The sequence below is a fragment of the Excalfactoria chinensis genome, chromosome 16 (assembly GCF_039878825.1).
Source record: "Excalfactoria chinensis isolate bCotChi1 chromosome 16, bCotChi1.hap2, whole genome shotgun sequence".
Taxonomy (NCBI): domain Eukaryota; kingdom Metazoa; phylum Chordata; class Aves; order Galliformes; family Phasianidae; genus Excalfactoria; species Excalfactoria chinensis.
Window position 1 is genome coordinate 240,394 of NC_092840.1, and position 17,317 is coordinate 257,710.

Sequence of the window (17,317 nt, forward strand, 5' to 3'; positions counted from 1 at the left end):
AATCTGTTCAGCCCTTGTCAGACAAAACAGTTTTGCCGTAAGACAGCGATTCCCAGAGGGGAAAGGGGTGAAGTGAAAATACTTTATCAGCTGCGTACATATGTAACGTGGTAGTCTGGCTGCAAAGCAAAGCCTCTTTCCCTTTGAAAGCCAGGCAGGGGCGGGAGGCAGCTGCCTGCAAGTGGGGACAGAAGGGACACAGGCAGGGCTGAACACATCATGGCCCCAGCCCCACTCCCTTATCACCCTTATCCACCCATCAGGACAGAATAACCCCACAAATACAGAAATACATCCAAGAAAACCTTGATATTTTTGAAAGCTCTTATTAAAAATATATGTGTGGCTTTTAATGGTACACAAATAATCATTTACTTCAGACACGAAGAGCACATCTGCCAGAGTCCTTGGGGCCAGAGAGGACTCCCACATCGATGATGAAGTCTGAGCACTGTGCTCCTGCCCTGGTGCTGTGGATACAGGGGGGTCTTGGGGTGGCAGCACACTCTGGGGATGGGCGGACAGCTGTGGGTACACAACAGGTGCGTGTCCACTGAGAATCCATTGGTTCTCCATCCATCAACCCTAGGAAAAGAGAATAAAGGCAATGCCATGAAGCAGCCATTGCCGCACAGTTTGCAGGAGGTGGTGGGGCTGGAGGAGCTGGGGTGCAGCCCTGGGCCCTGCAGTGCTGGGGCAGGGAGGTGATGGAGTGGAAAGGGAAAGGATGAGAATGGGCAGGTTAGGGGGAATGGCAGGAGTGTGTGTGTGTGTGTGCGTGCCCATATGGGCCATGCATCACATTGAGATTGTCCCGCATTAAAAATTCACCAGCCAGAGAATTTTCAAGGGATTTGTAGTAATTAGATGACAAAATGCTGGCAAATCTCAGGCTTGCCAAAGATGTTACTCAGGGGTCAAAGACTCGACACTTTTGGCTGGGTAATTTGTAAGTGTCAATCACACTCAGCCATCAGAGGGAGAGCGCAGATCTGAGGGCTGCATCCTAACTAAGCCACAGCTCTGCCTTCCGCCTGCAGCAGTGCCAGTACCTGAGTGTGCAGTTTGGGAAGGGCATGCCCACTCCTATGTCCCAGTGCCCAGCTCCAGGCAGGAGGAGCCGGCCCTGCCTCACAGCCGCTGCCCTGAGCACCCATCCTGTCTTCACTTTCATGCACCAATTTTTCTGCTTTCCTCTTTTTATTTTTATTTTTTGGTGGCTTCCTTCATTTTCAGTACCTTCAGCCCCATGAAGTCACGTGCAGGTTTTCCCCCTTTCCTCCTCTTGCATCCTGCATGCACCTAGATGCCTGCGAGCAAGCTGCTCCTTGCACACCTGCAGGCTCCATGCCAGCAGGAAGGCAAAGCTTCTATGTCTGCTGCCAGGTCCTGCAGCCCCCAGGACAGCCCGAGTGCAGTGAGCGGCAGCAGTCTCAGGCACCGACCCATCCCACAGGCCTGCAATCCAACACCAACCTGCAGCCCTGCAAGGCTCTGGTGGGATGTGTGCTGGGAAAGCGCCATCCCCAGGCAGGGTGCAGGGTGCTGCTGCTGCCCCTCTGCCCCATGGAGCCCCTGGCAGAGCCATGCTCCCGCTCTCATCGCTTTGCATATTTCTCCCATTCAGGTCACATCGTGCACATATGCCTCAGCCAACGTTTGTTGATATTCTCTCTGCCTCTCTTCCCAGCTCCAGTTTGGGGTGAAAGCCTCCCTTATTAGCCAATTTGGATACCCATTTACTGTGAATTACTGAGCCTGATTATTATTCATGAATGGATAAGTCTGAAATCTCAAGCCCTGCCATGCGATTTCTCCCCCTCTCAGATGCACACATTTTGGGAAGCAGGAGGCAGCACGTCCACGTCACGCGATGCTCTGGGGCACGGAGCTGGGCAGGGGCTGCTGGCTGTGCTGAGCAGCAGTGGGGTGAGCAGGACATGCAGAGGCGAGATGCTCGTTCCCCTTTCCCAGCACAGCTGCAGCCAGCACCCCAGAGCGACTCCACAGCTCGGAATGCTCCCATTACACCTGATGTCATTTTAGGGTGTGCTGTGCGGGATCCTCCGTACGCAACAAAGACGTTGGGTCCTTGCCTGCAAAGTGGGAATTAACTCCAACTGTTCTCCACGTCTGCGATCAGCACTTCCATAATTAAAGTATGGGCACAGAGCTGTGTACATACACAGCCCCCCCAACCCGTGCACATCAAACAGATTTCCCCGATACCAAATCGCCTGAAAAATTAACCAGTGTCAAACTGCTCAATGAGATAAGTATCATTAAGGGAAAAAGAAAATCTTCATTATATTTGAAGGTATGGAAAAAAGCCGTGAATGTTTTCCAGCCCCGTATCCTGACAGGGAAATAACATGTTTTAAAACATATCAAAGGGTTAAATTAATTTTCATTAAAATTTAAATTTGGAAGGCTCCCTCTCCCCTCTCCTCTCTCCTCCCACCTTAGAACATTTGACTGGCAACCATTTCATATTTCAATCTCGGCAGAACAAATTGAATTAGATGTTGAAACCAAACTCTCCTCTGTTCTCTAAAGCCTACATGCTCTGCTTGCGCTAATCCTTTTCGCCGCCGCTGCAGACCTCAGAGATGCGCAGCAAGAACCCTGCCCTGCCACAAAAGACAATGAGGGAGGGAAAAAGGCACAGAAAAAAAAGAAAAGAAAACCAACACGGGAAAATCCAACCCGAATCTGTAGTCCTGCGAGGCTCTGCTGAAACACTGCTGGGGACAGCATACGGGCAGGGCCCTGCTCAGCCCTGGCTGCACTGTGCTGCTGGTGCCTTCCTCCTGCTGAGCATCCTTGTCCAACCCTTGTGTTTTACCTAGCAATTTATATATACATTTTTACCCTGCAGCACTTCTCCCATGGATCTTGGGATGGTTTTCATCTTTTCTTGCTGTGCCACGTGCCTCCCATCCCTCCCCATCTTTCACTGTCCCTTCCTCTGAGATGTCTCTTTCCCCCAGGCTGAGCTGATGGCAGCTCTCCAACACACAGGGCTCTGCTGCCTACCCTGCTCCCCTGGTGTCACCCTCCCAACCCCACCAGGATCACAACTCATCAATGCTGGGCAAAAAAAGCATAGACAGCAACAATACAAAAACAGATTCCAGCACTCTGCACTGAACTCATCCCTACTTCAGCTGACATCTGCTTTGACAGTGCTGCACCAGCACAGTGCCTCAGTTTATCCACCTGCACAATGGGAACAAATACCTGTCCCAGGGCAAGGCCTGGTCCTGGGTACCATGCTGGTGCTGCAGCAAGGGGCAGGCATTAGTACCACACAGCCTGTGAGTGAGCCTGGGGGTCAGTCCCAGAGCCTGCAGTTCTGGCTCCTGGGGGCACAGAGATGCAGCGTGTGGCGCCAGGAAGCAGTTGCAGAGCTGGGAGCACCAGCTCCAGCAGCAGAGCAGAGCTGAGGAGGTTTGCAGACACTGTGTGTGGGCAGTGGCACAGCTGCATGCCAGTAACTGGGCCTGCCTGGTTCTGGGCAATGCTTCTCCATCCTTTCTCCAGCTGCATGCTGCTGAGCTGCTGACCACTGGATGTATCCTTCAGCTGAGCTGCTCCAGGGGAACAAATGCTATCTTGAGGCCATGAGCACACTGCAACACGCTGCATGAGGCAGGCAGTAATGTAACCCTGCTAGGACTGCCCCTGCAGCCATGTATCCCTGTGAGGTCTGTAAGGAGGTAGGAGAAAGTAAGCATTCACAAAGTATGGCTTTAAGCCACCTACTTCCCTGCCACACACCCTGAGGAGCTTGAGGAGCTGTCCCCCCTGCCTGCAGCACTGTGTCTTGCTGCAGCCCGAGGCACATCCTGCAGAGCCAGCTCTGCCATACCCACCTCACCATGCTGGAGACTGGCTAGAGGCCTCCATCCTTGTTGCTTTCCTCCTCCTCTATCTGCTCCAGGATCTCACCCAACATCTCTGATTTCTTCTTTTTCTTTGGGGAATCTGTAGAGGCACAGGCGAGAGAAAAATGAAGGTGAAGGTCACAATGGGGTACCACAGTGCTGCCCCACCAACCCCATGGGCACCACTGAGAAGCTGTCTCCACACCCACAGCAACTTTGCTTCAAGGCTCTGCTGGAAGCCATGAGCCCAACTCCAGCCAATACATGACGATGCCAACCCTTAAATGCAGTTCACCCATCCCACATCCAAGAGTGGCCACACGAGCTGCCCGGAAACCAGGCTGGTCCCTCAGGGCCAGACCCCAGTCCTAGTGGAGCCCAGATGATGATGCTTGCCTGCAGTGCTGGATCTGCCTGCCCTGTGCTGTGTGCATGGCAGTGCCATGTCCCCCCGCCAGGTGCAGAGTGCCCTCAGCAGAAGCCACCCCCTACTCCCTGCCAGCAGCTGTGGAGCACATGGAGAACAGTTGTTTGAATCCTGCTTCAGACATCAAAAGCCTCGCTGGGTTTCTCAAACAAACAAACATACCATAGGACTGAAGAAAAGGTGTAAAATAAATAAATGGAACAAGCTGTGCGTTTTCTTTTAGTATTACAGCTGCTGCGGGAGATAAACAACAAGTAAATGTCACAAAACATCAATACAGAAGAAATTAACCTGACAAAAGCTCACATCCCCCTCCTCTGCCTCCTTCAGCTCAGAGCAGTTTTGCATTTCTGGAGTTCTCACCTAACGATTTTATTTTTCAATTAATTCCTTGTCAGAGTGCCAGGGCCCGCCTGCTCCTGGGGGCTGTGGGAAGGGGTGCAGCTGCCACCCCAGACCCCATGCACAGCTCTAGCCCCATCAGGGCACTCACAGACACAAAAAACGATGACCGATGCCAGAGGAAGGCCCTAACCCAGCGCCTCCTGCCTGCTGTCCTGAGCTGAGGTGAGACAGCACCAAGCGTGGTCTCAGCTCCCCACATCCACTGCACACACACCTGGGGCGCAGGGACATCCTGACCCTGCAGCCCCCTCAGAGGCACACTGCAACTTGTGCACTGCTCCACGCTGTCACCTACACCCCATGCAGACACCCACACCATGCCATGTGCCACCAGGCAGCCCATGGCCAGCTAACAGGGAGGAGAAAGGCTAATAGAGAAATAACATAATAAAAAAGGAGGGTGGAAGTGGATTGGTCGGAGGTCCATCCTGCTGCTCCAGGCCAGTTAGGATTTGCCACTAACGATCCCATTTACTCCCTTTAAACAACAGCCAAAGCCGGGGCGGGCCGGTAGGGATTACAGTGGGATTACACCATGGTGGTGCTGTGGATGCCACACTAATCCTGCGGGGTTTACTCTCTGGCTACGGCATGTGTTTGCATTAGTTACAGATGCGCTCTCAAAAAGAAAGAAAAAAAAATTAAAAAAGAAAAAAAAAAAAAAGAGAAGCAAAAAAAAAAAAAAAAAAGAAAGAAAGAAAGAAAAGAAAGAAAGACAATAAAAAGGGAGCCACAATGGATGGGAAGCAGCAGATCGCAGGCTGCAGCTTGGTGGGGGGGGAGCAAGCAGGGGCTCAGCCCCTGCCCTCCTCTCTCTGCCCTCTCCCACCCAAACAAGGGCTGGACCCCAAACCCAGCCTCATAGCTCCCACTGCTTCGTCCCCCAGCACAAGCCAGCCCTTCCCCTTCCTGTGCTCGGTGCAGCATTCCCCATCTGTCAGTTAATTCTCTGATTGATGGCAAGGAGTAGGAGTGCCTGGCGCAGCTGGTGCCCATGTTAGTGCTGGCAGGAGAGCAGCGGTCCGCTGGCATGGTGCTCCCAACACAGGTCGATGGCAACAGGGCGGATGGGAGTGGAACGTGGTGCAGACACACTACCTGTGGTGGGCATGAAGGGAAAGGGATTCAAATCAAAGGAGGTGGGTGGATGGATGGATGGATGGATGGATGTGTAGGTTTGCACGCTACCAGTACGTGAACAGGGGGATGCTCATGAATGCACACAAAAAGCCCTGGGTGGGACTGCAAAGCACCAGGTGCAGTGCAGTAAAGGAAGGGGTCCATCCTACGATGTCTGTTGAATCTTTGGAAATGATGGTTCAGACGTGACCTGTCTGCTATGATAAATGCCTGTACAGACAAGACTTGGGGACCAGATCTCTCCAACCTAACAAACATGACCTGAGGGGTAAAATTTATGTAAGCAGTGTCCAGAAGTAAGGTGCCTGACTGAACAGAAGGGAGGTGGTGCTGGGATGGAGAATACTTCATCTCCTGCAGCCCAGCTCTGTGCATTCTGAGGCCAAACTGATGCTGCCCCAGAGCTGCTGAAGGGGCAAGCAGGTCTTAACTGTGCCAGTGAGCTGTGTGAGACTGACCCCAGGCTGTCCCATGAGCTGTGTCACTTGGAGCCTGGCCACAGGCTGTGCCATGGAGCTATGCTGCCCAGAGCCTGGCCATGGGCTTGGTCATGAGCTGTGCTGCCTGAAGCCTGGCTCCACACTGCTGCAGGGAGCTACATTCCAGAGGGCACATCCAGTGCCTGTCCTCCCTGCTCCCAGTGCATGCCTGCAGCTGTATGTCCTGGCTGTTATACACAGCAGACATCACCAAGCTCCTTTAGGTCTTCTCAGAGCCCATGCTGGAGCTCAGCCCATGTCCCCCCAGCCACACATCTAGCTCCCACCCACGTCTTCCCCCTCATCCACAATCTCCAGTACTGGAAACTGTGCTTTGCCCAACACCATGGTGCTATGCCACCCCTGGTGACAGGCAGGTGTGCGACAGTGGTAACGGATGCTGCAGGGGATTCGGGAGGAGAGCATCGATCTCCAGCTCAGTCCTCCAGCCCAGGGGAGCCCTTCCTACATAAATATTTGCCAAGCCATGCGTTTGCGCTGTCAATGGCTGTCAATAGCAACCTGCAGTGCTGCTATCTGCCGAGCTGTCACTCTCGGGCACCTGATCCAAACAGCACTCTCTGGATCCCACCCAATGGTCACGTTATTTGTTCTTTGCAATCAAGCTTCTCTGTGACCCCATCACCCCCCCAGTGCCCATACCTGCCCACACTCCCTTGCTGGGAGGTTATCTGTGCAGCACAGTGCCACCAGGGCTGCTCATCCCCTGCCATACCCATCTCTGCAACACTGCAAGGTGCTGGTACAGCAGAGCCTGTAGCTGCCACAGAGAGCCCTGGTACTGTCAGTGCAATGGGTTAATTGGTATCTATGCCCGGCCAGCCTGCAGCCCTCTGCTCCACCTGCACAGAGCTGCATACTCTGATCCCTGAGTGCCGCAGTTTTCATGCAGTGTGCCCACTTCTCCTGGGTGTGGAAGGGCCGGCACAGTACGGCCATATGCCAGCAGGTTGGTGCCAGCAGGTTGGTGCCAGCTGTGTGTGCCAGCAGCCAGGAGAATGCTTTACCGTGGAAATGGTCAGCTGTCTTCCGCCTCAGGGCCTCCACCGTCTCCTCCGTGTCTGCCCACTCCAGGACCAGCCTGCGGCCGTACAAGTGTGTGCTGTGGCACAGGGCATTGAATGCTTTCTGAAGATTGAAGTGGAAAAAAGGAGAAAATAAGAAGTAAGGAAAAACAAAGATGTCCCTCCCTCTGCCCTGAATCTGAAAGGGAGAGAACACCCTGCTCTGAGCACTTTGCTCTGACAGGGCAGGATTCGTCTCCATCAGCACCTTTGGCCTGATCATTTATCTTCTACACATCTGCAAAGAGCAATCACCACACACTATCCCTGCGGGCTGCAGCAGGTGCTCCACACAGCTGCTCAGCTCTGGGTGCAGCCATGGGACAGCCCTGGGGCCAGGAGTGCTGCTGCCCGGTGAGGTGGGGGGCAGTGTGGGGAGTCAGGTAGCATCTGGTCCCTGTTGTTACTGTGGCAGCACATGCCCTTGAGAAGGGAAATATGCAAATAACTGCCTAGTGCACCTGGGAACCCCCCATTCCATGCTGGCACAGCAACACACAACCCAATGGTTAGTGGGCATGGTGGGGATGGGCTGGGGCTGAACTTATTGATCTTAGAGGTCTTTTCCAACCTTAACAATTCAGTGGTCTGACTCTCCATCATTCCCATAACTTCCATTCAGTCCAGAGGAGAGGGATGCATGTCCCATTCCCTGCACCCTGCTGGCATATCAGTGCTCTCCATCTCTCCACCCTGACACTCCCACAGACTCACACAGGCCTCACGTCTGCGGGGTGTGCTTCCCTATGAGGGGCTGCAGCCTTCTGCAGCTACATCTGCCTTTATTTGCCACTGCTGTTGTTTTAAAAGGCCCATTTCCACTCAGAATGGGATCCAATTAGCAGAGCAATGTGTTGGCTTAAACAAACACTCGGGGGAGCGGCAGTGGGGAGCTTTGATGGCTGTTTGCATTGGCACAAAGAGCCATTGCCATTGCCTGGCAAAATACAGCAGCGCTCACCATCGGCTCTCATTTGTTCATTTTGACTTCAGGATTGCACACAAGCTGCAGCAACCGGCAGAGGAAGCTGCAGGACAGGGCGCAGGTACATACAGCATCCCCTGGTCCCACAGTGCAGACAGGGCTGCTGTGTGATGAAGGAACCTGCTGGTGGGATGTGGGCAGTGCACAACGCCTGCTCAACCTCAGCACTCTTAACACATGGGAGAAGCAGAGCACCCAGTGCTGTGGGGTTCCCTGGGCTGGAGCTGCAGAGGAGGAGCTGTGTGTGAGCTTCAGGTGAAAAACACCCAATGTCATTTCCTTTGGAAACCAATGAAAATAAAAATGGTGAATTCACTGATTTGAGTGTGTTCCATGCCACCTCAGGGAAAAGAGAGGATACGCTGATGATAGCAGGGGAGTGGAGTACTGCTCCCTCCATACACCCACACGGCCTGACATCTTTCTGCAAGAAGGGGAAATGTGCCACTGCTGGTATTGCACAAAAAAGGGAGGAGAAAAACACATTTGAACAACAGGAGAAGTACAAAGGGAGGAAAAGCAGACAAGCAGACGGACTGCGGGCACAGGATGCTGCTGGGGGTTGCACCCGCTGTGTGCAGAGCACTGTGCCGCACAGGACAGCTGGGCTGGGGTGTTGTGGCCATCCCTGCGTGCTCCGTTAATTTGAGGATGGGTCTGCTCTGCCTGGAGTCCCGTCTTGCTCTGTTAAACACTCAAGCTGAAGAGCCTCGGGCTGGCAGCTTCGGAGGGACAAAGGGTCACCACCATTAGGAGACTGATACATTTCCCTTCTTCACAAGAAACAGTCCCACCCGAGGATGCTTGCGGCAGCGCCAGCTGCACGCAGGATTCTTCCTTCCATGTGTGCACATTTCTAAAGGGCTGTCTGTCTTTCCCAAAAGGGCAATTTCTATTTGGAGAGCAGATGTATTTTTATATCAACGAGGGAGAAAAGTGGAAACTTGGCTCCCAGTTAATAGTTTAAAAATAAAAACAATCCCACAACAATTCTGCACAGGGAACTTCAGGAAGCGTATCCCATGGTTAACACTTTTGTAACCAGAGTTAACACTGCATGCAAGGCGCCCACACCAGGACCATCCCACAGCCACAGGGAGCAAACCACATGGGCTCCACCCAGAACTGCAGTGGGAGCCCACACCTCTGTCCCAGCTTTGGAGAACCTCTGTCACGGCTCAGAGAAAGACAAATGGGGAGGTCACAGGTTTTAAATGCCCAACAAAGCCACCATAACTGTTCTATTATAAAAGCATCATGTTTTATAAGATGCTTATAAGCGACTCCCAAATTACCACTCTTAGGGGGAAAAAAAAGTCATTGATCGTCTGCAGCCATTCAGCTCAGAGGTCTCCAGGCCCACTCCCCTCCTCTCTCATTTCACTTAGCAATAAACTCTCAGCCAATTATGGCTGTGTTTACAATATTCAGGATCCTATTCATCAATACACAGCACATCCTTTTCCAGACGGCCAATGGAGTGTACTTGATGTGCCACTTATGAGACAATTAAATCCCTAAAAGAGAAGAGGTTGAAAAAAAGGGAAAAAAAAAAAAAAAAAAAAAAAAAAAGGAAGGAAGGAAGAAAAGCTGCTTTGCTGGAAAAGAAGAGGAACCTTCAGAGCGATCTTTCTCAGGGCTCAAGCTCCAGGGCTGTTCCTGTTTTGTGGAACAGAGGAGTGCTGGCCCTTGCTAGATGCTGACAGCAGGAGCACCTGGATCAGGGCACCTCTCTCTTGCAACCCGGCTGCTCCATGTGAAGCTGAAAGTGCAGCTAGCAGAGGCTCCTTCTGAGCAGAGGTGTACCAAGCAGAGTTGTCCTGGAGGTGCACAACCCGCAGGGGAGCATGGTGCTGAGTCAAAGGAGGTTTGAATGTGGATCAATAGAGGACTAACACAGAAACCCCATGTGCTGTGCTATATGGGAGGTCATGCTGGAACAGATGATCTAATAGTCCCTTGTGATCGTGGATCAATGGATCCTGTCTAAAAATATAAACACAGGCTATGCCTGCTCCCTGCTCCTCCCTCCATCACCTCTGCTCATGGTCTTGATAACTGGGAGCGGTTTCAGGCAGTAACACCACAGTGACAACCCCTGGCCCATACCCACAGTCGCTCCTCCTACCGATCCCACACACTGCTAGCAGCAGGGACACCCAAAGAGCACCTTCATGATAACTTGCACCCATTGCATCACAGACACACCACAAAACAAAGCTGTCCAGGATGGTCAGTCATCCTGCTGGTGCTACCTGCTGTCTGGGAGCACTGCCCAGCACACCAAGTGCTGTCCTGCCTCCTGCAAACACGCTGTGCTGGTAGGAGCAAACCCTCCCCAAGGCTGACTCTCCCTGTCAGGAGTGCTGGAGGACAGGGGTTGGGACATCACACTGCTCTCTGAGTGGGGACTCCTTGCTCAGAACTCATTCCCAACCAGCACTGCTCATGTCTCCTGTAAGGTGCTCCAGGAGGCACTTTGAAAAATGTGATACTGTGTTGGAATTTCTTTTCCTTCCCATGAGCCACCTCTAGTCAGCCAGCTCACGCAGGACCACATGGGACCATTTGTTTTCTGGACATGAAGCCCATGCCACATCCCAGAGCCAACTGTCCCCAGAAGCCCCGGGTAGCAGCTCTGCACATCTGACTGTTTGGTGGCTGTTAGCACTGCTCTGTAGGCCATTCATCCCACAGGCAGAGGCTGGCAGGTCCGAAGCACAGTACTGCAAGGCACAGCTGTCCCAGCAGCCATTCTTGGCCTTCCCCACAGCTGCAGAGAAGAGCTGTTCAGAAGTAATCTCCAGTGGGGACTCAGAGTGTTGGCTTCAGTGGGGGTGACAATATGCCAATGTCCTGAATGCAGACACAGAGGCAAAGTTACCTCTGGGTGCTGCCCACCTTTGGGGCTTGGCTCCAACACAGCTCTGTGGTGAGTCCAACAGTGTGTCAGACCTGGGGCAAGCCCCAGCAAGCAGCCCCCAAATCCCCCTGGTCCAGGAAAGGGCTGGTAAAGGAGGGAGCCTCACCTTGGCATCCTGCTTGGTGAGGAAATCCACAAAGCCGAAGCCGCGGTGTGAGCCCGTTCCTGCCATCTTCTTGGGCAGCCGGACGGTCTTCAGCTCCCCAAAGGTGCTGTGAATAAGGGGAGGAGAAGTGAGGACACTGAGACTGATGGGAAGGCCATGTTTAACCCAGATCACGGCACTTCCGGATGCAGGCAGCCCAGAAGCTGAGCGATCCATGTGCTGAGGCCACCTGCTTCCTGCAAGGAAAAGCACCACCAAGGCTCCCCCTAACAGCTGGATCCCAAAGGCCATTCACCCATCCTGCTGACACCTTCACAGAGCAAGCACCTCCCTTGGTGTAACTTCTGTACATCCCCTCCTTTGAGGAGATGTGCAGAAAGCAGGGCCCTAGGGCAGGGCTGTGCCTGCAGCCAGGTCTGAGGTATGGGAACCTTGCAGCCCCCACCCCAGTCCCAGGAGCACGACTCCAGCACAGCTCATTGTGTGCCACTCCTGGGAATCCAGGATAATGCCCATGTTCTGCCTGTGTCCAAGCTCCTGCTTCCCCTCCTCTCGCTTCCATTTATCAAACACATATGCACAAACTGCAACCAATAAATATTTAATGCAGACCGGGTTGGACTGGATGTGCTATTTTATTTGAAAACCTGCACACACTCTCGCACATACAAAAGGAGCCCAGGATGCAGCAGTGCCAGAGAGCACCTGGGAATAAACACAGTAAAGGCCATAAATGCTCTCATGAAATAATATAAGCTAAATCTGGGAGTTAACCTGGAGCTCTGGCAGCATGACCAGGCATCCATCCACCCAATTTCCCGAGGCAACGCGCTGTGTAAATGCACCATGATGAAGCCTCAAAATGAATTCGCACGCCTCCTCCTCAGGGCTGCCTGAGCTCTCCCTCCCTCATGCCCCCTTCGGGCCACTGCCACACAAACAAACAAACAAACCCCCCTGAAGGGGATGCATGGCCTCAGCTGCAGGGATTGTGTGTGGGGCACAGCGCTCCTGTGCGACACGTGGGGCAGAGAGCTTTGTGTCCCTCTGGGTGCTGGATGCCCCAGGGAGGGAATACTGTGGTGGCCAATAAGAGGGCTCCTGGCTCACAGAGGTGAGAACTGAGCCCTCATCTGATGCACCATGGGGACCCCAATGCATTATCTGTGGGAAATGAGATGTGTGGCATGGGGGAACAGAATGTTGGTTGCAGTGCTACAGCATTGCTCTGTGCACGAAAGCACCAAGCACCTCCTTTGGGCACCACGCTGAGAGCTGATGCACAGCACAGGGAACAACAGAACAGCATGGTGAATGGCAGCAGGGTGGCTATGTGGGGGAGCTGTGGGGGATGCAGAACAGCAGAGGGAAGAAGTTGGCGGTGAATAAACCAACAGCGGGGTCCAAACCTGGAGCAGCATGTCTGTGGGATCAGGGTGGCAGTGGTGCAGCTGTGGGGCAGCTGAGCCAGGACAGCAGCACCCAGGACAGAACTGTAATGCTCAGCAGGGCAGTGGGGGACAGGGCTGGCTCTGCAAGGCTGAGAATCGAAACACTCCCCTGCTGCGGCGCTAATTAGAAACCACAACACAGCAATTACTATCCCAGGAGCTGTGAATGAAGTGGAGAGTCTGGGCCTTTAATGTTTTCCTCTCCAGCACCAGGCAGAGGCTCACACCTCTCTTTTCCAATTATTTCCTCCAGATTTGGGGAGGATGGGAGAGAGAAGCAGAGGCAGGGGAACTCAATTACCCCCTGCAGAGCAAGGCTTCTTGGGCTGGGCCAGCTGCAAAGCCCCTGGGAGCAGTGCTATCAGTGGGGACATGAACATGGCTTGTCCCAGTGGGGTGACAAGAAGGAACGAAGCAGATGGTATGCAAGGAAGTAACCTGCAGCTCTCTGATGGGAGCGCTAGACAGAGCAACATCCTGGCTAAGGCTAGGACCAGCTGAAGGTGGACACTCACACTTGGTGACAGCACACTGCATGTTGGGCTCTGCCCATTTTCTGGAGGTGTTTGTGCATCCCCCGTTGGCATGGCTGAACACAGAGGATGGGCTCAGGGGGTATTCGGCAGGAACCTTCTTCCTCCTTGTGCAAAACAAACCATTCTTATGTTCTCAGATACATACTGATGTCCCACTGCATGGGACGATCCTAAATCAGGAAGAAAACCCAGTGCTAATGATGGCATGGGAATTTGGTCAGGGATGTATGACACAGGCCCAGGACGGAGCTGGGGCAGAGCTCCCACTCATTGCAGAGGTTCTGAAAGGGGACGAAGGGCCCAAGCAAGATGAGAACCCCCCCCTTGCACAGCCACATCCCTGCAGCACACCTCTGCTCAGACTCATTCCTTTGATGCACAACAGTCACTATCACATTGCTTTTTCCCCTCTCCTTTCAACCTCAAACAGGACCTTCTGCCCCCCAGTAAATGATGCCCACACCCACCTCTGCTTCCATGCTGATGTGCTCATTACAGGGGAAAAAGGAAGAAGAAGGGAAAAAAGAATGTTCCTTTCTGTCCCCCCACCCTGGAAGCAGGGCCCTGCCAGCGGCTGTGCCAGGTGAACTGGCAGCCCACCCCATGTGGGAGTTAATGAGATCCGCACAGACGGCCCTCCCGCCCCCCGCTGCAGGACTCAGGCTGACTCCACTTCGGCTAATCCCATTACAAGAAAATAACGTGGATAATTCAAGCTAATGAAATCGTTGCAAGAATGCGGACAGCCAGGGGTGGACATTCAGAGCCAATTTAACACTCCTCGGTGTTGTTATCCCCAGCACAGGAAATATCTGAAAGGAGGAAGGGAAAGGAAGGGAGAAAAAAAGCCCTCCTCTCTTGTTAGCTTAAATCCTGTTAGGGAGTTCAGGAATTAATCTGCCACCTATCTCCCCCATTACTGTTATCACCAGCACCATCAGTGCTGTCTCCTTGGTAACCCCGCAGCTGGGGACAGGGGCACGCAGGGCATGGGGGCACCTGCAGAGGGGCACAGCCAGCCACCAACAGCCAGAACCCTCCATGTCTCCAGCCAGTGGCAGCTGTCCCTGTCCTGCCCCTGGGCAATGGTGATGCTCAATGCCACCACCAACAGCTCTGGTGCAGTGCCGCCTGCTTGTGAGGGAACAGAGGTGCTGAAGGACACACAAGGCTTCCCCAGGAGGTAGGTGCTGGAACCAGCCTTTCCATGGGGAACACCTTATGACTCGCCCTGATGGAAGGAGATCACCAAAACCAGGAGCAGCACTTCCAAAGGCCCTGCAGGCTGGAGATGGCCACCAGGCTCAGCTCCCTGCCTTGGCGGCCTTGAAAAGCCAACACTTACCCACTGCTTGAGCTGATGGCTGCTGCTTACCAGTCTCTCACAAAGACACACAAAGCTTGTCAGCCAGTGAAGGCATTTGGGATTAAGAAAAGAAATGGTGTAACACGATGGACTGAGTTAATGCCCTGGGCACAGTACCAAGGGCAGAAAGGCAGCTCTAAGAAGGTCACCCCAGCAGCACAAGGGCATGGCCAGGTGCTGACCTGTGTCAATCTGCCTGGGGGTAGCGAGGCCCTACAGAGGGATCTGGACAGGCTGGAGAGCTGGGCTGGAGCCAATGGGATGAGGTTCAAGAAAACCAAGTGCCGGGTCCTGCACTTTGGCCACAATAATCCCAGGCAGGGCTACAGGCTTGGGGCAGAGTGGCTGAAACACTGTGTAGAGGAAATGGACCTGGGGGTATTGACTGATGTTTGGCTGAACATGAGCCAGCAGTGTGCCCAGGGGGCCAAGAAGGCCAACAGCATCCTGGCTTGCATCAGAAACAGTATTGCTAGCAGGAACAGGGAAGTAATTGTCCCCATGTACTCAGCTCTGGGTCCAGTTCTGGGCCCCTCACTGCAAGAAAGACATCACAGCCCAGGAGTGTGTTCAAAGAAGGGCAACAAAGCCAGAGCACAGGCCTTATGAGGAGCAGCTCAGGGAGCTGGGATTGTTCAGTCTGCAGAACAGGAGGTTCAGGTGAGACTTCATAGCTCTCTATAACTACCTGAAGGGAGGCTGTGGTGAGCTGGGGGTCAGCTTCTTCTCTCATGTAACTGGTAATAGCACTGGAGGGAACGGCTTCAAGCTGTGCCAGGGGAAGTTCAGGCTGGACATTAGGAAACACTGCTTCTCTGAATGAGTGGTCAGGCAGTGGAATGGGCTGCCCAGGGAGGTGGAGGAGTCACCAACCCTGGACATGTTCAACAAACGTTTAAACATTGTGTTGAGGGACATGGTTTAGTGAGAGCTATTGGTGATTGGTGGATGGTTGGACTGGATGATCTTGTAGGTCTTTTCCAACCTTGGTGATTCTGTGATCCCAGAACACAGATCCTCTTTGAGAGGACGGGGCCCACGAGCACCACGCTGCTGTGCTGCAGGGAGAGGATGTTCTGGGCCCTGCAGGAGGTTGTTCCCTTCCTGTGCCATGCAGACACTCAATGCACAGAGGGGTTTTGTATGTCTGTGCTATGCAGCACCAGCAGCATCCACCTCTGACCCACAGGCCTTATTGTCAGTGACCTCACAGGAAAGCACCGCCAGCCCAGTTCCTACCCCCAAACATGCCTGAGACAAGCAGCTCTGCTGCATTTCTTGGGTGCTCTCTGGTAAACATGTCTAATTATATCCAGACGGTGATTTTGGCACACCTGCTGCAGCAACTGTTTATCTTGCTGACAACTAAAAGACCATCATTTGCAAAGTTTGCTAGGAAGGAAAGCCAATTAGCATGTCGCTGGCCAGGCATAAAGATCCCCATGCTCCATTTTTGCCCAGCGTGCATGGGCCCTTTGTGCTCATTCCCTTCTTCTGGTTTGGCTCCAGCAGTTGGGAACACACAGAGGAGACCCAAAAGGAAAGTGGAGTGTGGCACAGCGGACAGCCTGCTTTTACCTGTCTGACACCCACAGGATGCATGTAGTGCCCACAAGGCAGATCTGTGCTGAACGGGGAGCCCAAAAGCCAGCCAGAGGTGTTGGGAGAAATGTCCTCTGCTCCTCTATGCACCTGTTACCAGGCTGTTGCCTCCTGCCTTCCTCCCTGCTGTATCTCCGTGCTCACACGGGACCCCACCAAGGCTCTGGAAGCCTCCAAGGCTCCCTACTAAGGGCTCTCAGGCTCTATTCCGGGGGTCTCAGCAGCCCCAGGGCCTCCCTATCTCCCAGAACACAGAACATGATTATGGGGGCTGTTTCCCCTTAGCCTCAACTACTCGCTTAAAAATGTAGCAAAACATTTTATCCCTTCTCGATTTATTTTCTTTAACGTTGCTTATGAGGGACCTTATCAAAAGCTTTCTGAAATTCCATGTAAATTAGTCATTAGGCAGGTTTTCAGAGCAGTAATTAGGCCACTCCGTGCCCCTGATGTATTATTTACCTGAGAAGATATACATAATTAGGGCTCTTCTTTATAACTGGTATTACACACACTAAATTCTACTCCAGTCTATCGTGTAATTACGCAATTAGGCTGCATGCTAAACAGAAAGAAACCAATTCTGAAAACCAAGCAAAAAGGGGGACAAAAAAAGCCCGGTAATTATTATTTTTTAAATCCTCCATCAGCAGCACAGTGGCAGGTTTTAAAGTTTTAATATCCCCCCACTTAAGTCATTTTTAAACAGGTGCTAGCACCAGGCTTGGTTTCGTAATGCTGTCACGTTTAATCCTGCTCCACAGGGCTTAGCACGGTGCTGAGATGCGACTCCTTACTGAGGTCTGCCTCACAGCTGGAGGCACTTGTCATCCTTGCTTTGGTGAGACCAAAGAGAAGTGCCTAGGACTCGCTAAGCATGCTCACACTCCCTGGGAAGACACCTGGGCATTATCTGCAATTCTTT

At 52.9% G+C, this 17,317-nt stretch overlaps 1 protein-coding gene across 4 annotated transcripts in view; it reads right to left on the reverse strand.

Annotated features, from left to right (window-relative positions):
- Positions 1–296: 296 nt before the first annotated feature.
- The window catches only part of RBM19 (RNA binding motif protein 19), a 46,313-nt gene continuing 29,292 nt past the window's right edge, over positions 297–17,317 (reverse strand). For 2 of the 4 annotated variants that reach the window (XM_072351188.1, XM_072351191.1), the window contains 4 exons: positions 11,438–11,543; positions 7,367–7,487; positions 3,876–3,987; positions 297–585 (listed from right to left, as the gene is read on the reverse strand). In XM_072351188.1, the coding sequence (XP_072207289.1) occupies positions 3,896–3,987; positions 7,367–7,487; positions 11,438–11,543 (319 nt within the window). In that variant the 3' untranslated portion in view covers positions 297–585; positions 3,876–3,895. Of the gene's footprint in view, positions 586–3,875; positions 3,988–5,495; positions 5,818–7,366; positions 7,488–11,437; positions 11,544–17,317 lie in introns of those variants that run through there. The other 2 variants (XM_072351187.1, XM_072351190.1) reach the window with 1 other exon arrangement.